The sequence below is a fragment of the Zea mays genome, chromosome 5 (assembly GCF_902167145.1).
Source record: "Zea mays cultivar B73 chromosome 5, Zm-B73-REFERENCE-NAM-5.0, whole genome shotgun sequence".
Classification (NCBI taxonomy): Eukaryota; Viridiplantae; Streptophyta; class Magnoliopsida; order Poales; family Poaceae; genus Zea; species Zea mays.
Genome location: NC_050100.1, coordinates 219,976,198 through 220,000,713, shown reverse-complemented (window position 1 = coordinate 220,000,713; position 24,516 = coordinate 219,976,198). Strand labels below are relative to the sequence as shown.

Below are 24,516 nucleotides of genomic sequence, written 5' to 3'. Positions count from 1 at the left end.
CTCAAAAAGTGATGCCGGATGTCAATGTGCTTTGTGCGGCTGTGCTCAACAGGATTTTGTGCTATTCGGATAGCACTCTCATTATCACATAGGAGTGGGACTTTGCTCAGATTGTAGCCAAAGTCCCTGAGGGTTTGCCTCATCCAAAGTAGTTGCACGCAACACTGTCCTGCGGCAACGTACTCGGCCTCAGCGGTGGATAGGGCAACGGAGGTTTGTTTCTTAGAGTTCCATGACACCAGGGACCTTCCTAAGAATTGGCACGTCCCCGATGTACTCTTCCTATCGACCTTACATCCAGCATAGTCAGAATCTGAGTATCCAATCAAGTCAAAGTTAGACCCCTTTGGATACCAGATCCCGAAGCAAGGCGTAGCGACTAAATATCGAAGAATTCGCTTCACAGCCACTAAGTGACACTCCTTCGGATCGGATTGAAATCTAGCACACATGCATACGCTAAGCATAATATCCGGTCTACTAGCACATAAATAAAGCAAAGAACCTATCATGGACCGGTATGCTTTTTGATCAACGGACTTACCTCCTTTGTTGAGGTCGGTGTGTCCGTCGGTTCCCATCGGCGTCTTTGCGGGCTTGGCATCCTTCATCCCAAACCTCTTTAGCAAATCTTGTGTGTACTTTGTTTGGGAGATGAAGGTGCCGTCCTTGAGTTGCTTCACTTGGAACCCAAGGAAGTAGGTCAACTCGCCCATCATCGACATTTCGAATTTCTGCGTCATCACCCTGCTAAACTCTTCACAAGACTTTTGGTTAGTAGAACCAAATATTATGTCGTCGACATAAATTTGGCACACAAAAAGATCACCATTGCAAGTCTTAGTAAAAAGAGTTGGATCGGCTTTCCCAACCTTGAAAGCATTAGCAATTAAAAAGTCTCTAAGGCATTCATACCATGCTCTTGGGGCTTGCTTAAGTCCATAGAGCGCCTTAGAGAGCTTACACACGTGGTCGGGGTACCGTTCATCCTCGAAGCCAGGGGGTTGCTCCACGTACACCTCCTCTTTGATTGGCCCGTTGAGGAAAGCGCTCTTCACATCCATTTGGTACAACCTGAAAGAATGGTGAGCGGCATATGCTAGCAAGATGCGAATTGACTCTAGCCTAGCCACAGGAGCAAAAGTCTCCTCAAAGTCCAAACCTGCGACTTGGGCATAACCTTTTGCCACAAGTCGAGCCTTGTTCCTCGTCACCACCCCGTGCTCGTCCTGTTTGTTGCGGAACACCCACTTGGTTCCCACAACATTTTGCTTGGGACGAGGCACCAGTGTCCAAACTTCATTGCGCTTGAAGTTGTTAAGTTCCTCCTGCATGGCCAACACCCAGTCCGGATCTAGCAAGGCCTCTTCTACCCTGAAAGGCTCAATAGAAGAGACAAAAGAGTAATGCTCACAAAAATTAACTAATCTCGAGCGAGTAGTTACTCCCTTGCTAATATCACCCAATATCTGGTCGACGGGATGATCCCTTTGAATCGTCGCTCGAACTTGGGTTAGAGGTGCCTGAGGTGCTTCTTCCTCTTCAACTTGAACATCCTGTGCTCCCCCTTGATCATGCGCCTCCACTTGAGGTACCTGTTCGTCGCCTTGGGTTGGGGGATGCACCATAGTTGAGGAAGACGGTTGATCTTGCTCCAAATGTTCTTGAGGTCGTACATCTCCAATCGCCATGGTGCGTATCGCGACCGTTGGAACGTCTTCTTCATCTACATCATCAAGATCAACAACTTGCTCTCTTGGAGAGCTATTAGTTTCATCAAATACAACGTCGCTAGAGACTTCAACCAAACCCGATGATTTGTTGAAGACCCTATACGCCTTTGTATTTGAATCATAACCTAATAAAAACCCTTCTACGACTTTGGGAGCAAATTTGGAATTCCTACCCTTCTTCACTAGAATGTAGCATTTACTCCCAAAAACACGAAAATATGATACATTAGGTTTGTTACCGGTTAGCAGCTCATACGACGTCTTCTTGAGGAGGCGGTGAAGGTAGACCCTGTTGATGGCGTGGCAAGCCGTGTTCACGGCTTCCGACCAAAAGCACTCGGGGGTCTTGAATTCTCCAAGCATAGTCCTTGTCATATCTATGAGCGTCCTGTTCTTCCTCTCTACCACACCATTTTGCTGAGGTGTGTAGGGAGCGGAGAACTCGTTCTTGATCCCCTCCTCCTCAAGAAACTCCTCCACTTGAAGGTTCTTGAATTCGGACCCGTTGTCGCTCCTTATCTTCTTCACCTTGAGCTCAAACTCATTTTGAGCTCTCCTTAGGAAGCGCTTGAGAGTCTCTTGGGTTTCAGACTTATCCTGCAAAAAGAACACCCAAGTGAAGCGGGAAAAGTCATCAACGATAACTAGACCATACTTACATCCTCCTATGCTCAGATAGGCGACGGGTCCGAAGAGGTCCATATGTAGCAGCTCCAGGGGTCTTGATGTTGTCATCACATTCTTGGTGTGATGAGAGCCTCCCACCTGTTTCCCTGCTTGACAAGCTGCACAGGGTCTATCTTTTTCGAAATAAACATTGGTTAGACCTATCACGTGTTCTCCCTTTAGAAGCTTGTGGAGGTTCTTCATCCCCACATGTGCTAAGCGGCGATGCCATAACCAGCCCATGCAAGTCTTAGCCATTAAGCATGCATCCAGACCGGCCTCTTCTTTTGCAAAATCAACTAAGTAAAGCTTGCCGTCTAGTACACCCTTAAAAGCTAGTGAACCATCACATCTTCTAAAGACAGACACATCTACATTTGTAAACAAACAGTTATATCCCATATTGCATAATTGACTAACAGATAGCAAATTATATCCAAGAGACTCTACTAAAAACACATTAGAGATAGAGTGCTCATTTGAGATTGCAATTTTACCTAACCCTTTTACCTTGCCTTGATTCCCATCACCGAATATTATTGAATCTTGGGAATCTTTATTCTTGACGTAGGAGGTGAACATCTTCTTCTCCCCCGTCATATGGTTTGTGCATCCGCTGTCAATAATCCAGCTTGAACCCCCGGATGCATAAACCTACAAGGCAAATTTAGGCTTGGGTCTTAGGTACCCAACTCATGTTGGGTCCTGCAAGGTTAGCACAAATATCCTTAGGGACCCAAATGCAAGTTTTGTCTCCCTTGCATCTTGCCCCTAATTTTCTAGCAACTATCTTCCTATCCTTTCTACAAATAGCAAAAGAAGCATTTAAAGCATGATATATTGTAGAAGGTTCATTAACTTTCCTAGGTACATTAACAACATTTCTCCTAGGCATATTATGAATAACATTTCTCCTACCAACATTTCTATCATGCACATAAGAGGAACTAGAAGCAAACATGGCATGAGAATCAAAGGCATTATATACATTACAACTCCTATAAGCATTTCTAGGTTGTCTTCTATCATAGTACATAAAGGCATGGTTCTTTGCACACTACTAGCCATAGGGGCCTTCCCTTTCTCCTTGGTGGAGATGGGAGCCTTATGGCTTGTCAAGTTCTTGGCTTCCCTCCTGTAGCCAAGACCATCCTTAATTGAGGGGTGTCTACCAATCGTGTAGGCATCCCTTGCAAATTTTAGTTTGTCAAATTCATTTTTGCTAGTCTTAAGTTGGGCATTAAGACTAGCTAATTCTTCATTTAATTTTGAAATTGAAACTAAATGATCACTACAAGCATCAATGTCAAAGTCTTTACACCTATTACAAGTTTCAACAATTTCTACACAAGAATTAGATTTACTAGCTACTTCTAGTTTAGTATTTAAATCATCATTGAAACTTTTTAACTTAGCAATAGTTTCATGACAAGCAGATAATTCACTAGAGAGCATTTCGTTTCTCTTAATTTCTAGAGCAAGAGATTTCTGAGCTTCTACAAATTTATCATGTTCTTCATACAACAAATCCTCTTGCTTTTCTAAAAGTATATTCCTATCATTCAGGGCATCAATCAATTCATTAATTTTGTCTACCTTAGTTCTTTCTAATCCCTTGAATAAGCATGAGTAATCTATCTCATCATCATCACTAGACTCATCCTCACTTGAAGAAGCATAAGTACTAGTATTTGGAATGCTTACTTTCTTCTCCCTTGCCATGAGGCAAGTGTGACGCTCGTTGGGGAAGAAGGATGACTTGTTGAAGGCAGTGGCGGCGAGTCCCTCATTGTCGGAGTCGGACGAGGAGCAGTCCGAATCCCACTCCTTGCCAAGATGAGCCTCGCCCTTTGCCTTCTTATAGTTCTTCTTTTTCTCCCTCTTGTTCCCTTGATCCTGATCACTATCATTTTCGGGACAATTAGCAATAAAATGACCAAGCTTACCGCATTTGAAGCATGAGCGCTTCCCCTTGGCTTTGGTCTTGCTTGGCTGTCCCTTGCGACCTTTAAGCACCGTCTTGAATCTTTTGATGATGAGAGCCATCTCTTCATCATTAAGTCCGACCGCCTCAATTTGTGCCACCTTGCTGGGTAGCGCCTCCTTGCTTCGTGTTGCCTTGAGAGCAAGGGGTTGCGGCTCGTTGATCGGACCATTCAAGGCGTCGTCCACGTACCTTGCCTCCTTGATCATCATTCGCCCGCTAACGAATTTCCCAAGAACTTCTTCGGGCGACATCTTGGTGTACCTGGGATTTTCACGTATATTGTTCACCAAATGAGGATCAAGAACGGTAAATGACCTTAGCATTAGGCGGACGACGTCGTGGTCCGTCCATCGCATGCTCCCGTAGCTCCTTATTTTGTTGATAAGGGTCTTGAGCCGGTTGTATGTTTGTCGGTTCCTCGCCCCTTATCATCGCGAACCGTCCAAGCTCGCCCTCCACCAACTCCATTTTGGTGAGCAAGGTGACGTCGTTTCCCTCATGAGAGATCTTGAGGGTGTCCCAGATCTGCTTGGCATTGTCCAAGCCGCTCACCTTGTGATACTCGTCCCTGCACAAAGAGGCTAGCAACACAGTAGTAGCTTATGCATTTTTATGAATCTGTTCATTAATAAACACAGGGCTATCCGAGCTATCAAATTTCATTCCACTTTCCACAATCTCCCAAATGCTTGGATGGAGAGAAAACATGTGAGTACGCATTTTGTGGCTCCAAAATCCGTAATCCTCTCCATCAAAGTGAGGGGGCTTGCCAAGTGGAATGGGGAGCAATTGAGCATTTGAACTATGCGGGATGCGCGAATAATCGAAAGAAAAGTTTGAGTTAACCGTCTTTCGTCTATCGTCGTCGTCGTCGTCGTCCTTTTGGGAGGAGGAAGATTCGTCGCTGTCGTAGTAGACAATTTCCTTGATGCGCCTTGTCTTCTTCTTCCTCCCGTCTTTTCTTTTATGGCCCGAGCCTGAGTCGGTGGGCCTGTCATCATTGGGCTCGTTGACGAAGGTCTCCTTCTCCTTGTCGTTGATCACCATCCCCTTGCCCTTAGGATCCATCTCTCCGGGCGGTTAGTCCCTTTCTTGAAGAGAACGCCTCTGATACCAATTGAGAGCACCTAGAGGGGGGGGGGGTGAATAGGTGATCCTGTAACACTTCAGAATCTTAAGCCACAAAACTTGATTAATTGTTAGCACAGTAATTTGCCAAGTGGCTAGAGAAGGATCACAATAACCAAGAGATATCAATCACAGAGATGGCACGGTGGTTATCCCGTGGTTCGGCCAAGACCAACGCTTGCCTACTCCACGTTGTGGCGTCCCAACGGACGAGGGTTGCAATCAACCCCTCTAAAGCGGTCCAAAGACCAACTTGAATACCACGATGTTGCTTTGCTTTTCTTAATCCCACTTGCGAGGAATCTCCACAGCTTGGAGCCTCTCGCCCTTACAAAAGATGTTCACAAAGAATCACGGAGCAAAGGAGGGATTAGCAACTCACACACAACACAAAGATCACAGCGAATACGCACACGCAAAACCCAGACTTGAGCTCAAGAGACTAGTACACTAGAACGGAGCTCAAATCACTAGAATGTCAAACAAGTGCGCAAGAATGAAGTGTGAGTGATCAATGATGCTTAAAGGATGCTTGGTGTTCTCCTCCATGCGCCTAGGGGTCCCTTTTATAGCCCCAAGGCAGCTAGGAGCCGTTGAGCACAAATCTGGAAGGCCATTCTTGCCTTCTGTCATCGGGGGCACCGGACAGTCCGGTGCACACCGGACACTGTCCGGTGCCCGATTTCCTTCCTTAATTAGCGAAGCCGACCGTTGGCAGACATGGAGCCGTTGGCGTACCGGACAGTCCGGTGCCATCTTCTAGCCGTTGGCTCAGCCACGTGTCCCGCGCAGATTGCGCGGCCGACCGTTGGCCCGGCCGACCGTTGGCTCACCGGACAGTCCGGTGCACACCGGACAGTCCGGTGAATTTTAGCCGTACGTCGCCGGTGAATTCCCGAGAGCGGCCACTTCTCTCGAGCCAGCCTGGCGCACCGGACACTGTCCGGTGCTCCCAGATTCAGCAGATTCTTGGCTGCTCGAGCCAAGACATTTCCGATTGGATTTTTCCTGTTTCCAGCACTTAGACACAATACATTAGTCCACAAAACAATGTACTAAGTCTGAGAAACATACCTTTATCCTTAATTTGTACTTTGTCCACCTCTCTTACACTTAGGCACTTGTGTTGATCACTAAATCACCAAAACACTTAGAAATGGCCCAAGGGCACATTTCCCTTTCATCTTGGCGCTTAGAAGTTACGGACGGTGCATCAGAGTCGGAGGTGGATGTTGATGAAGTGTCGGTCTCGTAGTAGACCACCTTCCTCATCCTCTTGTGCTTGTTGCCTTTTCGATGCGACTTGTGGGAAGAAGATTTTTCCTTCTTCTCCTTGTGGTGTGAGGAAGAAGATCTTTTCTCCTTCCGTTTGGAGGAGTCCTTCTTCTTCTCCTTCCTCTTGGTGCGGGACTCTTCCGATGAAGTGCTCCCTTGGCTCGTAGTGGGCTTGTCGCCGGTCTCCATCTCCCTCTTGGTGTGATCTCCCGACATCACTTCGAGCGGTTAGGCTCTAATGAAGCACCGGGCTCTGATACCAATTGAAAGTCGCCTAGAGGGGGGTGAATAGGGCGAAACTGAAATTCTCAAAAATAATCACAACTACAAGCCGGGTTAGCGTTAGAAATATAATCGAGTCCGCGAGAGAGGGCGCAAAACAAATCGCAAGCGAATAATGAAGTGAGACACGCAGATTTGTTTTACCGAGGTTCGGTTCTCTCAAACCTACTCCCCGTCGAGGAGGCCACAATGTCCGGGTCTCTTTCAACCCTTACCCTCTCTCAAACGGTCCCACGGACCGAGTGAGCTTTCTCTTCTCAATCACTTGGAACACAAAGTTCCCGCAAGGACCACCACACGATTGGTGTCTCTTGCCTCAATTACAAGTGAGTGTTTGATCACAAGAAAGAATCAAGAAAGAAGAAAGCAATCCAAGCGCAAGAGCTCGAAAGAACACAAGCAAATCACTCTCTCTAATCACTAGGGCGTTGTGTGGAATTTGGAGAGGATTTGATCTCTTTGGTGTGTCTAGAATTGAATGCTAGAGCTCTTGTAAGTAGTTGGGAAGTGGAAAACTTGGATGCTATGAATGGTGGGTGGTTGGGGGTATTTATAGCCCCAACCACCAAACTAGCCGTTTGGTGAGGCTGTCTGTTCGATGGCGCACCGGACAGTCCGGTGCACACCGGACATGTCCGGTGCGACAGCCACGTCACCAAAGAGCCGTTGGGTCGACCGTTGGAGCACTGTCTTCTGGGCCCGCCTGGATGTCCGGTGCACACCGGACATGTACTGTTCAATGTGCGGTGCACCAGAATGGGCGTGCCTGACTTCTGCGCGCTTCTGGCGCGCATTGAATGCGCTGCAGGTAGCCGTTGGCGCCGATATAGCCGTTGCCCCGCTGTTACACCGGACAGTCCGGTGTACACCGGACAGTCCGGTGAATTTTAGCGGAGCAGCCGAAGTGAAAACCCGAGGCTGGCGAGTTCCTGAGGCCGCTCTTCCTTGGAGCACCGGACATGTCCGGTGTACACCGGACAGTCCAGTGAATTATAACGGAGTGACCTTTGGAAATTCCCGAGAGTGAAGAGTTTGAAGTCGGAGTCACCTGGTGCACCGGACATGTCCGGTGGCACACCGGACAGTCCGGTGCGCCAGACCAGAGGTGCTTTCGGTTGACCTTTGCTCCTTTATTTGAACCCAATACTTGGTCTTTTTATTGGCTAAGTGTGAACCTTTTGCACCTGTATAACTTACACACTAGAGCAAACTAGTTAGTCCAATATTTGTGTTGGGCAATTCAACCACCAAAATTATTTAGGAACTAGGTGTAAGCCTAATTCCCTTTCAACCGGCAATACAACGTACACAATTAGCATATAATTGCAGTTAACAAAACAATAAATAAACAACATTTTTAAAATTCCTAAAAGTAGCTAGCAATCAATAGCGATTTCAAAAGCTCACACCATAAACACGTGATACCAAAGAGCAATTTCCCTATATAACCCCTTCCCGTCGGACCCGTCAAATACATACAGATACAGGCTCAAAACCAAGCAACGCCGCGCCGACGCAAGACTACCAGAGATGAAGACCGGCCTCGTGACACTACAGCTACTCACCATCACCATGTTTCTCGTGCTATCGTCGCATGCAGGTCTGGTTGATTATTCTCTGCATCCAGCATTTTCTTGGCACCCATGCATACGGGTCGTCTAAACGAGCCAGGCTGATTCGTTGCAGATAGCACGGTGGCCAGGACTGGGCCAGACTACTTCCAGGACACCTGCTCGGCGAGGATATCTTCGGGGGCACGGTGCCAGCCTAGCAAGTGCGCCGCGGACTGCACCAGGCAATTCAGGGGCGGCGTGGGCAGCTGTGACCGCTCGGGGTGTATGTGCGTCTACACCTGCCCTGCGGTCTCGCCACTGGCAATGAACGAATCAATCGCGTGACCCTGACTATCTCGATGCACAAGTAGTGACGGACGGGCTAGTAGCCGACCTGTGACGGCTTTGCGTCTGATGAATTCATGAAATGGATCTGAGTATAACCTGCTCGTTTTTTTTGGTCTTTGACTCTTTGTCATGCTGTAGCAAGGTGAAAATAAAAAGCAATATATAATAAAGGATTCATCAGGTGTTAGGTCATCTCTCCCTTAAGGGTACGTACAAACTAAAGCCTCTTGCTCGGTTTTCTAAGTAGAAAAAACGGCTAAGAAACTGTAATGAGTTAATTCATATTCACCTCATTCCTCATATTTAGTTAGCACTAATATAAGGAATGAATTAATCCCACCAAATTTAAGGAATGTATTCATGATACATCACCTCATCTTGGATGGAGTGATTCCTCAAACCAAACACTCTAATACAGTTAAAATACAATATGTATAGAAAGTCGTGAAGAGTCTCTTATTTTTTTTAAATTAACGCCCTAGAAACCCCTCAATTAATACATGCTCTAAGTTGCCAGAAAAACAAATATAAATATTTGGCTAAGGCGGTTTCCCTTTTTCTGGAATATACGTTTATGCCGTTCCTGTGTTTATGGGTTGTATTATATCAGTTGCTCCGTAGTTTAGTACGACAGCCCTTCTTTTCTCCGTGAATCATACTGGGTGCATCCACTAAAAGGCGAACATTATGTATAGTTCCACAACCTTTCAACAAACGCTAATATTTTTTTATTTTTTTTACAAATGCCATAGATAGCTGCCTCCCACCTTACCATGCATATGCCAAGCAGGCCAGCACCATGACTCAATGAAACTACATCACAGCACCACAACACCAAAATACCATAAGACCCCGTTTGTTTAGTTGAAATTAAATTTCATTTCAATAATCATAATTTGGACACAAACTAATTAAGTTAATATATTTGTATATATAATATATTTATATATTATCTAAATTATATGAGAGAGATAGTTATAAATTATATTTATGTTATATAGAAGAGAATAGAATATTATGCTATTATTTGTATATTAGAAAAATAGCATATAAATCTATAGAATTAATTTTTATTTCTCACCCATAAATTTGAGATCGTCATATATATAAACTTTGGAAAGTTGTGTAATGTCACATTTTTAAAAAAAGAGACTACTCCATTAGTTAAATTTCATCCTCACAATAAAGGAAAAGGCCTAATAGAATAATGCAATTCCTTTTATAATTGCCCTAACATCTTTGCAAGGATTGCACAGACACGAGGGAGGTATATGTTCGTATGGAGATATATCGCCTGGACCGGGCTATCACAGGGTGCTAAAAGCAAGACAATTGCTTGTGTTCTGTATAAGACTTAATGCAACTAACATAACCAGTTCATTACTGCCATGGATTTAGATATTTGGCCTAGTCCAGCCTACCAACCTCTCTACCAACCATATGGACTATTAATCCAGCCTAAAAAAATAAATCCAAAACTATAGAAACATTCCTAACATGCTAGTCTTTTTTAGCAAGAGTTAAATGCGTGAGCTACTCCTAAACTTGTTAAAGAATATCACTTAGGTCCATAAACTTTAGAAATGTATTTCTAGACCATTGAACTTTTAATTGGCACACACCACACTGGTCGGTATGGTCCATAAATAGACCTCAGATGCACCATTTTACGAGTTCATCACTTAACGAATTCAAGGATATAGAATTTAGAAATGCATATTTAAAGTCTGTGGCGACATTTCTTCAGAGACCACCGACGCATTTAACTCGTCTAGCAATACACGGATGTAAAAATTGGAAAGTCCCTTAGAAATAGATATTAGTAATTGCCTTTTCTTATCTATAAAAGCATTCCTAGTACATTGGCTGAGTTCGAAGGAATACGTGTGAAGCTAGGTATATGAAAATCAGTAAGAAAAAGATATTAGCAGGTTCTTTATATTAACCATAGAAGCATTCCTAACATATATACGTACGTACTATGGTAAGAAATAAGTATCATTGATTGCTTTCTCTTATGATCTTATCTAGTAAGCATGCTGTAGAATTTATCTAAATATAACTCCAGCACATCTTCTATATATAAATAACACTCGTGAGTGATGAGTCTGCGATTCACCAGCATTCCATTCCATCGACAACACAATCCATCAACAACTTCCATTACCTCTGCAACAGACCTGCATCGCAAGATGAGGACTACTAGTCGCCTGATGTTCCTATTTGCCATCGCTGCCCTCCTGCTAGCATCTTCAGGTACCCCCAACCAATACTTGGGCTAGCTGTCGCAACATGTTTCTAGAGGAGCTGGTAACCATGCATGTATCTATCCTCTTGCTACTTAGTTTCTAACGAAAAAATGTACAGATCTGACGACAAAGGTGGCGGCCGGATGCGCGCATCCCGTTTCGGTAATCCTTTACCCAGGCAGGCGATGTGATCGCGGAACCTGCGAGAAGAGCTGCGCCAAGGAATTCAACGGCGGCAAGGGCACCTGCATGAGTCCCAATGGATGCGACTGCGAGTACTGCGCGCGAGTGCCGCGCCTGATTTCCTCTCCGCGAAACCGCGCGTAGCAGTAGATCGATCAAATGCAGTAGAACCTGGTTGGGCCCGATTGGCTGGCGTTTGCGAGTTTTCGTACCAAAGCAACGAGAGAGAGAGATGTAGTAAACCATGCACTGTTGTAGAGAATTGAAACAAGTGACATGCTTTTAACATATTTAAAGATATTAAATGTTCTAATTCCGAATAAAACAAGCATATAACTCAGATAAATATCATATATAAATGTAACAATAATGAATAGTAGCATATCTAGGTCTATTTTAACATTAAGCATGGCTAGTAGATGAAGAAGACACATTATACACATAAATATAATTGTTTATATTTAGATTTTGCTCTTAAAATAGCGGGTTGCTATACTAAACAACCCTCCAACGTTAAATGGTGATCAAAGATTCTTACCTAACGTGACAGTCCTATCTTATCACAACAGAGTTTTAGATCAAATATCAAAAGCCTAGACACAACAATATAACCAATATAATATCATAGGTTAAAGGCAAGTATGAATATTAACAGTGACAACACAGGTTATATGCTCAACCTACGTAGCTAAAGTTCTCAATAGTACACCACAGTTCTAGGAAAATTAATATAACAATGCTGAAAATAACAACACTCTAAAACCCAAGACTGTCACGTTTGTCTCACTTTACCGCTACTATCATCGAGCAATTAAATCCACCACAAAAAGTGCAATCACATCCAAGTATGAAAATACTAGCAGATTAAACAAACAAATATAAATTGTAAATTGAGAAGGGCCACAGATAACTCACAACATGTAGATTTTCTACGTGGGATGTTAAGCTCAGCGAACAGGAAGTTCTGTCTCAGAAAACCAATTCTACCACTCACATCCGAGACTGCACAGCGGGAGCTTGACGGAGATACTAGAGCCGCTGCTAGAGCCGAGGGAGACGTCCACGACGAGAAGTACAGAAACACCACACAGCAGAAAGCCCAAGTACCAGACCACGGTCGACAGCAACAAGATTGTCAACCTGCAACACTACGTAGGCACAAGCATGTACACAACAGCCACCAAGACGCAACAGCAACAACACCACTAGTGCTGGGAATATGGGCTGGGCTTTTCGGGCCAGCACGAGCACGACTCGAAAATAGGAGCCCAAAGCACGGCCCGGCATGAAATAATATGGGCCGGGCTAGCACGACCCGAAGGCAGGCCTGGGTCGGGCCTTAAATTCTGGCCCGTCGGGCCCCCGGCACGGCCCGCATAGATGGGCCGGGCTTGGGCCGGCACGGTCCAATTAAGCCCAATCTGTTTAATTCCTTTAATTTAGTATGATATTAACTTTATATTGTTGTTATATTTGGAGTTTATGTGGTCAAATGATGCTAGAATTGTTTAATATCTTTAATTTAGTAAGCTATGAACTTTATATGGTTGTAATATTTTAATTTTATATGGTCAAATATACGGGCCGGCTTGGACCGACACGGCCCAACGAAGGCACGACGTGGTTTAGGGCTGGGCTGGGCCACTGTTTTTATACTTCGGGCTGACACAGCGCGACCCAAAAGTTTTTTAGGCTTTCCTGGTCCGAACCCGTTTGGCACAAAGCACGATGGACTTGGACCGGGCTGGCCCGGCCCAATTCCCAGCACTCAACACCACACCACCACCACCGGGAAGCACGTACACAACAGCCACCAAGACACAGCAGCAACCATACCACACCACCACCATCGGGAAGCACGTACACAACAGCCACCAAGACAGAGCAGCAACAACACCACACACCACCACCGGTGTAGAACAGAAAGCCGATGACCCGGACGAGACCTGCACAGTCCAAACCCCTCTTGATCCACCGCAACACGGATACCAGTTCGATGAACGGCACCACCACACGATGGATCAGGACATCCGGAATCGAGCGGATCGATGGATTTCTCGCCAGAACTGTGAACTAAATGGAGCAGTGAAGTTTTCAATGTCTTACCTGTTGTTATTTGAGAGAAGTCTTGCAGCCACTCAAATAAAGGTGAGGAGGGTCAGATCCGCAAGAAATGGTCAGCACACCACGCACGAGCACTGGCACCTCCGCGTCGCGTCGGGCAGGCGAGCGGTTGTGTCGGTTATAGGTGTACATTCGGACCGTCCGGCCCGACCCAAGTCCGAAAAAGCCTGTATTGTTTGAATTTCGGGCCGATCCAGCCCGTTTGAATTTCGGGCCATGTTGGGCCGGCCCACGGGCCTAGCCCTCGGCCCACGACCCAGTACGTAATTGCTTAAACGTGTCGGGCTCATTTCGGGCGGCCCGAAAATATAAAAAGCCCGAAATTCACATTAGGGCCCGAAATTCAATTTTTTGGCCCGAAATTCACATGAGAGCCCTAAATTCAAAACAAATTTAATAAAGCAAATAAAAGATAAGACAAATAAATTTGACCAAAAGCAAACTTAATATTTGTATTAAGCTACCAGAGCTATGCAATGACTACCTCGTTTATAAATCATTTGTTTAGAAGAAAAAGAGTATAATCAACTCTATGCAAAGTTCGTAGGTTTAGTTCATTATCTAATGTTCATAACAAAAGTAAAATTATATCATACTCTAATTCAAAGCTACAAAAAACATCTAACTAGCATTATCTCTAACTTTGTGTTTTTATAAAGTACATGAAAGTGTGGAATAAAGTGTGGTTTAAATAAATATATGAGTTTTTTTGTGCCTCTGTATGGACCATTTCATGCCTGCCATAAACGGGCCGTGCTCGTGCCCGTCCATGGGCCGCGGCCTTGGCCCAAACCGGTCTGGCACTAAAATATTTCGGACCGTGTCGTGTCTAGATTGTGCTTTTTTCTGTGCTTCAGGCCAACCCATTAGACCGGCCCAAATGTACACCTATAGCGCCGGTGGCGCCGTCCGAGCTCGTCTCCCCTTGCGAAGCCCCTGAGCCTCCCGGCTCTTGGCAGCTCGTGGGAGAGCCAGCCTAGGCCGGCTGGGCTGTTTGCCCGTTTGGGCCTTGCTGCCAACCACGGTCAGGCCCCTTTTGTTTTTGTAATGTCTATTTCTGCTGGCGTTTTTCAGTTGGAAAATAAAGGAAAAATCCCCAAATAGACAACATGTGCTAGTACTGAAGCACCGGAAAAGCCGATCAGAAGACGGTGAACAGAAGTCAATCATTTTTTTTAAAAAAATAGTTGTTGTCTTAATTAAAAAAAATCAAATATCACACAAATGATGTCCTCGAACTAACTGGTGGTTGGATGTTGTCAGTAATGAGTGGAGAGAACAAAATAAGCGCTCACCATATCGGAAGAAACCTTTTCTAGAAGAAAAAAAATCAGCACACACATAAATATTGACCCCTCGTGTCAACCCAACAATTAGGTGAATGACAAATGAAAAGAATAGTAGTAGGTAATAAATTACAGTACGTCTGAACGATTTGCTCGAATGTACCTAAAGATACTACCAGTACCAGCCGGAGGGCAGTGGCAACCAGCAACAGGTGGCTAGTCTTCATTCTGGTTTCTTACGGGAACGTTGAGAGTTCAGAGGAATGCTTGATACTCCTGGTGTGCTGTTGATAGTGAATGGGTCGTGTATACGTAGCTGTCTAGCATACGATGGTGAGATATATGCAAACCAGTGGGCTCTATGGAAGAATCTGTACTGCATTATGCAGTAAGCGGTCGGTTGCATTCATCAGTAGTAGCTATTTTTGACTGACTTGCGTATCGATGCATTTGAATCCCGCTAAAAATCGAACCAATATGTTGTAGCGCTTAGGCTGTCTCCAGCAACGTCCCTTAAATTTCATCCCCTAAAGGAATATTCTCTATACTTTACAACACACTCTAAAAAATTCTAGCCTCTATATCTTCTCATTCTCCAGCAACGTCCCTTAAATTCGGTCTCTAAAGCTACAGTGTTACTAGATTTCCTTTTTTCATTGATTTAATTTTTTTGTTTTGTTTGCATTTTTATAATGCGCAACATAGTATATTTAATTAATTTGTAATTACTATTTTGTGAAATAATGCGTGAGTAACATAACATTTTTTCTTGTTTGTATATAAATTTTGAGTTATTTATATATTAGAAATTGTTTTTGTATTTATTTATATTACTAAATATGTTTCCCGACTACCTCGTAGACATGAGGACATAGGACTTTTTTCTTGTTCGTGCGGTTCTTCGGTGGGGGTCTTCCATGCAGGCAACTGGAGGCTTCCTTCGTCGATCGACTTCGACGATATCGCCTTCGGTGCAGGCAAGCGACTCCGCGCCGACTTCCATAGCTCCGCCATTGCCGACCTTCTCCACATCTCCACAGCCAAGCAACTCTACGCCGCCGCAACATAGCACTTCCCAGATCGAGGTCCTCCTCGTCGCCGCCACCGACCTGCTCCGCGCTGCCGCAGCCAAGGTCATCCGCGCTGCCGGACCACCGTAGTCTGCATCGGGTTGTGCAGCTTCTCTCACGACAAGGACATATAGCGGATCAACAGTGAACCACCAGCTTTAGCGGTCGAAGGAGTACGCCTGTATTTTACCGGACCTTATAGCGTTCGTTGTTGGAGAGGATAGATAGCGTATGAAACGGTAAATATAGCGGACAGTATGTTTTACCGATCGTTGCTGGAGACAGCAGCAACGTCCCCTAAATTTCATCCGCTAAAGGAATATTCTCTATACTTTACAGCACACTCTAAAAGATTCTAGCCTCTATATTTTTATCATCTTCAGCAACGTCCTCTAAATTCGATCCTCTATATCCACAGTGGTACCAGATTTCACAAAACATATAATTTTTTTACCAGTCGCTTCAAAAAACCACTGTTCCTTTCTCTGTTCTTCTTCTCAGCCATTTCCACGAACAGGTGCACTGGAGTTGTTGTTGCCTCTCTCTCACCTAGCACCGCTTCTCGATCTCGAACTGGGCACAAGATAGGGGATGTAGCACAAACACCACATGCAACACGGCGGCCTCTGGTTCGTCTCACAAATCCATGGAGTTCCTCGCCGCAACACAGGTGTGCTTCTCCCTGACTTTGGTTTCCTCTCCCCTGTCCAGGCGTGAGCTAGTGCAAGCAGCCAGCAGACTCGCAAGATGGCTGCCAGGATGCGAGGTAGCGAGGCGCCGGGCGACGCCGCCCACGCGGGCCGGAACGATGGCGTGGTTGTGGTCCTCCATGCCGCCGCAGTGTTCAAACTTCGCCCCCACGACTGGCTATGGCACTGCTGCGTGCTATAGGGCTATTCCCATAGCCACAGTGACCAGCGATGAGAAGGACGGATAGCGGATGAACAACGATTCTCTAGCTTTAGCGTCTCCTTGGTTGCCGGTAAAATTTAGCGTTCCTTTTACCGGACATTGTTGGACGGCTAGAGGAGGCCAACATCCGTTATATTTACCGGACATGAAGCTTTAGCGGTCCTTGTTGGACACATCCTTAGTAGCTACTACCAAATTTTCAGGGTTCATAGATAATAATTTGTGAGTGTTCACAGGGAGAATTTCCATTATCGATTAAATTGTGTTTGCCATGAAGCTTCAAAGAGCTTACTTACGTACACCATTCGTCTGCGATCGTTTTTTTCCCCTCCCGCGGACAGAGGTAACCTAGCTCTCCATTGCCGAGCTTCAGGGATGCACGATAGGACGTATTTGCCGCAGGATCGGAAGAGCATTTCGTTGCGGAAGACAGCTCCGTTTCCAAAGCTGTCAGTAGCACAGGGATCGGAGATGAACATACTGTATTGCTGCGTGGGTACAGCGTTGACCCTCAACAACTCAGTTTGCAGCAAAGGGGCACCTATATATGGCGTTCCAGAACTCGACTTTCCTTAAAACTGTATGAGTTTTTGTGTGCGGGGCTACCGTTGTCTAGATTACTTGTACACTCTGTATAGATTTTGGACCCAGTTTTTCTTTAAAACCGAGTCAATTCTATTTCTTATTCTTCATCAAAAGTTAGAGTTCTTGCCATTACGTTCAAAATATAAAAGAACTCAGCTTTCAATCTCACGGCTATATATCTTCTGACGCAAAGATTCCACAGTCTTCTCTGCTCGAAACTATAGTGCTGCTAGTACATGATTATTAACTACATCTCCGCCATTGCTCTTGTAAAAAAAAACTCGCGAACGCCGGGTCCAAATCGGGGTAGCTACGTTGTACGTGCAGCTTGGCCGGCTGTTGGCACGCAGAACACGCAATCACATCCAATCGGCCTCACGCAGGTGCCGTTGCCGTTGTTCAATCCCTTGGCGCAACTCTTGGCACACACGTCGGGATCGCAGGGCAGGTCTGGGTACAGGATCGTCGAACGGGGGTGCGGGCATCCGGCCGACGCCATTGTCGTCGTCGTCGTCGTCAAACCTGTGGGATTTCCGACACAAACAAAGTAGCAAGAGTGTGGATGAATCATTACTTCAATGCGTGAAATTAAATCGAAATGGTAGTAGTGCACAGCATACGCGTAGAGACAGCCGGGCGTTTTGCGACGGTTTCTGGCACGCAGAACACGCAATCACATCCAATCGGCCTCACGCAGGTGCCGTTGCCGTTGTTCAATCCCTTGGCGCAACTCTTGGCACACACGTCGGGATCGCATGGCAGGTCTGGGTACAGGATCGTCGAACGGGGGTGCGGGCATCCGGCCGACGCCATTGTCGTCGTCGTCGTCGTCAAACCTGTAGGATTTTCCGACACAAACAAAGTAGCAAGAGTGTGGATGGATCATTACTTCAATGCGTGAAATTAAATCGAAATGGTAGTAGTGCACAGCATACGCGTAGAGACAGCCGGGCGTTTTGCGACGGTTTCTGGCACGCAGAACACGCAATCACATCCAATCGGCCTCATGCAGGTGCCGTTGCCGTTGTTCAATCCCTTGGCGCAACTCTTGGCACACACGTCGGGATCGCATGGCAGGTCTGGGTACAGGATCGTCGAACGGGGGTGCGGGCATCCGGCCGACGCCATTGTCGTCGTCGTCGTCGTCAAACCTGTAGGATTTCCGACACAAACAAAGTAGCAAGAGTGTGGATGGATCATTACTTCGATGCGTGAAATTAAATCGAAATGGTAGTAGTGCACAGCATACGCGTAGAGACAGCAGCCGGGCGTTTTGCGACGGTTGCAGCTGGCACGCAGTACTCGCAATCACATCCAAGCGGCCTCATGCAGGTGCCGTTGCCGTTGTTCAATCCCTTGGCGCAGCTCTTGGCGCACACGTCGGGATCACAGGGCAGGTCTGGGTACAGGATCATCGAACGGGGATGCGGGCATCCGGCGGACGACGCCTTCGTCGGCGTCAAACCTGTAGGATTCCCGACACGTACAAACAAAGTAGCAAGAGGGCGTGGATCATTTTCCAGCTCCAGAAAGTTCATCATACGTGCGTGAAATCGAAATCAAAGTGCACACCCAGCAAGGATATTGGAGTATTACGTACCTGATGATGCTAGCAGTAGCAGGAGGGGGACGATGGCAAATAGGAACACCAGGCGACTAGTCCTCATCCCTGCTGCAGGTTTGTTGCTGGAGATGTTGTTGATGGTGAATCGGTGATGAACTGATGATTGCCGCAGACTCATGGTGCTATATATAGCGAAGCTGTGGCGCTGTGCTGGAGGCATAGAAAAACCAATCAGACTGATATCTATCTCCTTAATGATTTTCATTCACGTCCATTTATTTCTATAAGAATCAACCTCGATATGCCGTTGCGAATGTTTTTTATAGGAGAAATCAATTACAGACATTAATATATGCGTCGTTTGTGTTGGTTTTAAATGTGCTAGCTCAGCCTATTTAATTCAATTAATACTTTGTGACCCATAATAATACCATAGAATCAAGAGATATTTAATTTCATATTGCTAGTGAAAGAAGGCTTTGACTAACTTAAAAAAGTAGATTTTAGGGATAAAATGATAATTATTTGGATAATACTTTTTGTCTTTAAATAGGATATAAAATCTGCAAATTCATATTCTTTTTTTACCTTCAGCTTGTAAACATTCGTAAGAGTTAAACCTCACATTTATCATATATTTTCTCAAATAACAGATATAAAATTAAAATATTTTTCATCTTTTTTTTTTTTTTGTTATTGTAGGGAGCAAAATAATGTATACAAAATTTATGCAAATTTTTTTATATTTGAAATATGTGCTTCATAACATAATAAAAGATCAACATCAAATTTCATAGACATTATTTTTAAAAAATATTAAGTTTGTCTTAACAATTGGGATATCCATTTTTACCCTAGTAAATTTAGTGTACATTTTCTATGAAGTTAGAAAATCAGACGCCCGCAAAAATTAGTGTAGAGCAAGTATTTGAACCCATACTCCTCTGTTCTAGAAATTTGAGGCCAACAGACCATATTACCTTAGTATTTTGAAATAAATAATAATTATATTTGTAGCCTAGACGCCGCTCTCCACACTTCCCTGCCTCGTGGCAACGCACGGACACATACCTAGTGAGCCACGACAATTAGACGGATTTGCGTTTGTGCCATATAAATTTTGGTTGCATGACATGCTTAGTGGTATGAATTTAAATCCAAAATTTGACATGGTCAAAGGTTCTAAGTGTAATTTATGTGTACAATCAAAGCAATTTTATAATCCTCACAAGGCTGTTGCAGTGAGAAACTTGCCAACTTTTTTGTAATTTAGCCATTTTCAGTTTTTTTTCTCACAAATATGCCCATTTAAGTTTCACTTCAAAAAAATGAATCTATATGTCAACACCAATAGCATTGGCGTCTAGCATACACAGGGCGACACCATTGCTATTGACACCTAGCTCTCAGCGGCATGCGCTGGCGTGGTGCTTGCGTGGTGTTTTTGAAGAGTGTCACCGATATGAGTGATCAACTTCTTTCTCTTTTTTCACCAAATCTCTACTACATCGACTAATCAAATATATCACTATGTCGACTGAAATTATGCATTGTAAGGAAAATGGACCCCGGATCATTTATCTAAGTAATTTAGGTGTTTGATGATCAATATAACCTTATGGAGTAATGTGTTTGCTAGTGTTTGTTTTTATAGTTCACAAGATGCGAAGAGGATTGAACTGAGATACTGAGGATACAACATCTCAAAATAAGACATAAAAGATGTGTAGAAGTCCAAGACTCAAGAAGAAAAGAAGTCCAAAAAAAACAGTGAAGGAATATATGAAGTAGGCTGTCAGCCAGCGCTCCGGTGACATACCAGACAGTAAACAATATCTATCCGTTAGAACACCAGATCGCAGAGAGGCCTGCAAACACATGCTCTTTTCAGGTACGTACTCCATATCCTTGCTGTGGCCGGACGTATGCTGTGCACTTCGATTTCGATTTATATGAATTCTCTGGAGCTGGTATTGATCCACTCTCTTGCTATTCTTCAGATTTGACGACGACGAAGGCGTGTCGGCCGGATGCCCTCATCCCCGTTCGATGATCCTGTACCCAGACCTGCCCTGTGACCCCGACGTGTGTGCCAAGAGCTGCGTCAAGGGATTGAACAACGGCAACGGCACCTGCGTGAGGCCGCTTGGATGTGATTGCGTGTTCTGCGTGCCAACAGCCGGCCAAGCTGCACGTAGTACGTAGCTATGTAGTCAAAGGGTTGTAGTTAATAATAATCATGTACTAGCAGCGTTACAGTTTTGAGCAGAGAAAAGTGTGGAATCTTTTCGTCAGAAAATATATATCCGTGCGATGGAAAGCTGAGTTCTTGAACGCCATAGGTGTCCCCTTGCCGCAAACTGAGTTCTTGAATGTCAGCGTTGTACCCACGCAGCAAAACAGTTTGTTCATCGCCCTGTGCTGCTGGCAACTTCGGAAACGGAGCTGCCTTCTCTCCCTGCGGCAGCTACTCCTTCCTATCGTGCATCACTACTGAAGCTCGGTAATGTTCCTATCGTGCATCACTACTGAAGCTCGGTAATGGAGGGCTAGGTTATCACAGACGAATGATATATGTAGGTTCTTATGTTTCAGATATTTGTAATGTGATGGATAATTGATAGTGTTAAACTATGTGAAGCCTTCACTGCAAACACAATGTAATCCATGATATAAATTCTCCATGTGAACAACATTTATAGGCCGCCAAGGCCAAAACCTATTCCTCTTCTTTTTTTGGCCAAACTCCTAATAAGAGCAATAGCACCTTGGGCCGAGGGACAAGATTTGGAATTAATATTGATCAAGTGTTGACTTTATAATGGATGCTCGTGATCAACATTTATGGGTTTATTTGTTCTCATCAGTCATTTCTTCCACGTTTTTTTATTACAAATTACTCCTGTTTTTACTATTATGTGAACATTATCGTGTTTTTATGCATATAAAGACATAAGTTGATATAGAATCACTCCAATATTTGTGCAGATTGTGAGAAAACATGCTCTGGTGCATTTACGTCATTGTAGACAACCAAGACTCTCCAAAACATACAATTCAGCAGCTTGTACATCCAAACAGGAATTGAAATTGGCTGTTTTCCTTTGTTTCCAGCTATCCAAACAATGGTATTTAGGAGTCGACCGACTATATTATCTATGAGCCCTGAAAATTGGCTCCTAGCTACTACGTACTACAACGTATTTGTTCAGTTTTTAGCAGGGATTCAATTGCATGGATACGCAAGTCAGTCCAAAATAGCTGCTACTGATGATTGCCGCCAGTTCCTGCGTATTTAGCCAAAATTAAAGCTATAGCCACGGCAATACAGTACAGTACAGCTTCTTCTATAAAACCCACTGCTGGTCTGCATATATGTCACCATATCATAAGCTAGACAGCTACGTATACACCACCCATTCACTATCAACAGCATTCCTCTCAACGTTCCCTGTAAGAAACCAGCAGGACAGGAGGATGAGGACTAGACACCTGCTGCTGGTTGCCACTCCCCTCCTCCTGCTCCTGGCAGTATCCTCAGGTACTTCCAGCCCAGGCCGATCGTTCAGACGTACGCACAGTCTGTGCATTTCAGACTAATCTGTACTTATGCCGATCTGCCGCAGATTTGACGGCCAAGGTTTCAGCTCGGTGCCCGGACCCGGAGTCGGTAACACTGTATCCAGGCAAGCCCTGCAATCGCCAGCAGTGCAAGACGGACTGCGCCAGCAAGTACCACGGCGGCGTCGGCGTCTGCCTCAACCCCAAAGGATGTTACTGCGAGTACTGCCTGGATCGCCCCTCCGCCCACGCGGCCTCGCCACTCCGTCCGCGTCATGATTGAAACTGATGAAGCCGCGCGAGCTAGCAGCGTCGAACATGTATCAATTCAGCTGTTTCTTAGAATAAACAAAAGCAAACAATAAGGAAGAGGTAGATGTCCGTGACGCAGGGCAGCGTATCTTATGCACATGCCTACGGCTGTGCACATATGCACATCTCCCATCCTGTCCCTCCAACCACGATCCAATGGTCACCGCTACTTTAACACTTAACCCCCCGCACTCTGTCATGTGATGTGGATTGTTTCTTGCAAAAACCCCCCGCTCTCCTTCTTCCCCAAACGGCAAACAGACCAGACTTATTGGCTTCTCGTAGAAGGACCACGAAGCCACCATTGGAGTCGACGCCGACATCGTTCCAGTCTGCAGCTGCCCTCGCCGAACGCCGTTCTCGTCGCCGCTAGAGCCTACACCTGTCGCCGCCACCTGCTCATCGCCGGGCCCGAGGACACTGCAACATGGCGCCGCCGCCACCGGCATGCCCTAACCGTGGTGGCTTGATGGAGCTTCTTAACGCCATGGACGCGCGGCGGGTAGACGACCCTACTAGCAGCGTGGACGCCATGGACCCTGCTCCCTTTCAACTCACCGCTCTTGTTGAAGTCGGTGCATCCGTGGAGCCCAACCGTTCTGTCCATGGTATTGTTCAAGCTTCGTGTCATGCTGACTCTTGTGAGGGATTCAGTACACCTAAAAAAGATCCAATTAGTTCAACATCGGTGAGCAATTTTTGTCCCTCATCCAATTTGTTCAACATTCATGAATGTCAGGAGCTCGCACTTTGACTTGAATACTTGATAAATCATTAATATATCTCATTGCAGTCGTCGTGGTTTGTACCTCATTGCAAGGAAGAGAGACTCAAGCCCGTCGTTGGAATGTCATTTGACACTCTTGATGAAGTGGAAGAATTCTACAAAACATATGCACATGAAAGCGGGTTTTCTGTTCGTATAGGAGCTCAAGCTAAGAAAAGTGATGTGGTTGAGAATAAGACTACCTTATTCACATGCCACAAAGCAAGTATTGGTACCTCGCAAGCATATAGACTTTTACAAGTCAGTGATGGATTTGGTGCTGTTATGCTCTGCTAGTTTGATCGCAAGCATATAGTCAAGTTTTGTTGGATGCAAAATTCCAAAAGAAATACATATACATCCGCCAAATGATGTTCGATCGAAGGGAAGGAGTAAAAGAATCAAGAGGGCTAAAGAACTACCGAAGCCTCACAAAGGAAAGAATGCGAAGAATTTGATGAAAGAACCACTTCAATAGTTTAATTTGGTGCTGTTATGCTCTGCTAGTTTGTACTCTGTTCTGGATGTAAGCTGAATCATAGCTTCTAAATTTTAGTTGTACTCTGCTCTGAATTTTAGGTGAAAAATTTACGGTGGCATTTGGTTCACTGTTTCATTTGGTATATGCTGCCAGACTTGATGTGCTGAAATGGGGATGCATCTTTATTTTTTATTCTTTTAGTTTTCCTCAAGTTGGCTTAACGTATGAGCAACAAAGTATAGTGGAATATATCATCTCACTATTAGGGAATGTACAGATATCTACATTGATTCTTGAATGTCTGACCCTTTTGCTGCATGCTAGGCATTCAACGTTCTGCAAAGACATGGTGTTAATGTCCAGATGATCTGACAAGGGGCGTCCAATGTGTGGACTCTCTCACACAAAACATAAAAACAAGTTTTTTATGCGATTTTCAGAGGGTGCAGTA

General features: G+C 45.0%; 4 protein-coding genes and 1 long non-coding RNA gene across 5 annotated transcripts; 4 read left to right on the top strand and 1 right to left on the bottom strand.

The window, feature by feature from the left end:
- Nucleotides 1-8,552: 8,552 nt before the first annotated feature.
- On the top strand, nt 8,553-9,164 carry LOC103627808 (defensin-like protein 124). Its single transcript, XM_008648123.3, has 2 exons — nt 8,553-8,671; nt 8,758-9,164. Exons 1-2 carry the CDS (start codon nt 8,602-8,604, stop codon nt 8,967-8,969), a joined length of 282 nt encoding a protein of 93 aa, XP_008646345.1. The 5' UTR covers nt 8,553-8,601; the 3' UTR covers nt 8,970-9,164.
- Nucleotides 9,165-11,048: 1,884 nt separating this feature from the next.
- On the top strand, nt 11,049-11,689 carry LOC100277846 (uncharacterized). The gene is made up of 2 exons (NM_001364434.1): nt 11,049-11,228; nt 11,340-11,689. Exons 1-2 carry the CDS (start codon nt 11,075-11,077, stop codon nt 11,546-11,548), a joined length of 363 nt encoding a protein of 120 aa, NP_001351363.1. The 5' UTR covers nt 11,049-11,074; the 3' UTR covers nt 11,549-11,689.
- A 4,662-nt stretch (nt 11,690-16,351) lies between these two features.
- Nucleotides 16,352-17,080, top strand: LOC109939598 (uncharacterized). The gene is made up of 2 exons (XR_002262090.3): nt 16,352-16,513; nt 16,596-17,080. It is a non-coding gene; the product is annotated as an uncharacterized lncRNA (long non-coding RNA).
- A 552-nt stretch (nt 17,081-17,632) lies between these two features.
- On the bottom strand, nt 17,633-19,085 carry LOC100278018 (uncharacterized). The gene is made up of 5 exons (NM_001366021.1): nt 18,982-19,085; nt 18,631-18,846; nt 18,317-18,532; nt 18,002-18,217; nt 17,633-17,903 (listed from the first exon to the last, which is right to left on the bottom strand). Exons 1-5 carry the CDS (start codon nt 19,046-19,048, stop codon nt 17,692-17,694), a joined length of 927 nt encoding a protein of 308 aa, NP_001352950.1. The 5' UTR covers nt 19,049-19,085; the 3' UTR covers nt 17,633-17,691.
- A 1,909-nt stretch (nt 19,086-20,994) lies between these two features.
- LOC103627807 (uncharacterized) lies at nt 20,995-22,913 on the top strand. Its single transcript, XM_008648122.3, has 3 exons — nt 20,995-21,142; nt 22,277-22,486; nt 22,572-22,913. Exons 1-3 carry the CDS (start codon nt 20,995-20,997, stop codon nt 22,787-22,789), a joined length of 576 nt encoding a protein of 191 aa, XP_008646344.2. The 3' UTR covers nt 22,790-22,913.
- The last annotated feature ends 1,603 nt before the right edge of the window (nt 22,914-24,516 follow it).

What these genes read in the sequence shown, in the direction of transcription:
- LOC100277846 (NM_001364434.1), top strand. Translation starts at nt 11,075, where the DNA reads ATGAGTCTGCGATTCACCAGCATTCCATTCCATCGACAACACAATCCA. An exon ending in CCTCCTGCTAGCATCTTCAG is followed by an intron (nt 11,229 to 11,339) that starts GTACCCCCAACC and finishes AAAAATGTACAG; the next exon opens with ATCTGACGACAAAGGTGGCG.
- LOC103627808 (XM_008648123.3), top strand. Translation starts at nt 8,602, where the DNA reads ATGAAGACCGGCCTCGTGACACTACAGCTACTCACCATCACCATGTTT. An exon ending in CGTGCTATCGTCGCATGCAG is followed by an intron (nt 8,672 to 8,757) that starts GTCTGGTTGATT and finishes GATTCGTTGCAG; the next exon opens with ATAGCACGGTGGCCAGGACT.
- LOC103627807 (XM_008648122.3), top strand. Translation starts at nt 20,995, where the DNA reads ATGATCCTGTACCCAGACCTGCCCTGTGACCCCGACGTGTGTGCCAAG. An exon ending in AGCCGGCCAAGCTGCACGTA is followed by an intron (nt 21,143 to 22,276) that starts GTACGTAGCTAT and finishes ACGGCAATACAG; the next exon opens with TACAGTACAGCTTCTTCTAT. An exon ending in GCTCCTGGCAGTATCCTCAG is followed by an intron (nt 22,487 to 22,571) that starts GTACTTCCAGCC and finishes GATCTGCCGCAG; the next exon opens with ATTTGACGGCCAAGGTTTCA.
- LOC100278018 (NM_001366021.1), bottom strand. Translation starts at nt 19,048, where the DNA reads ATGAGGACTAGTCGCCTGGTGTTCCTATTTGCCATCGTCCCCCTCCTG. An exon ending in CCCGGCTGCTGTCTCTACGC is followed by an intron (nt 18,533 to 18,630) that starts GTATGCTGTGCA and finishes GAAATCCTACAG; the next exon opens with GTTTGACGACGACGACGACG. An exon ending in ACGCCCGGCTGTCTCTACGC is followed by an intron (nt 17,904 to 18,001) that starts GTATGCTGTGCA and finishes GAAATCCCACAG; the next exon opens with GTTTGACGACGACGACGACG.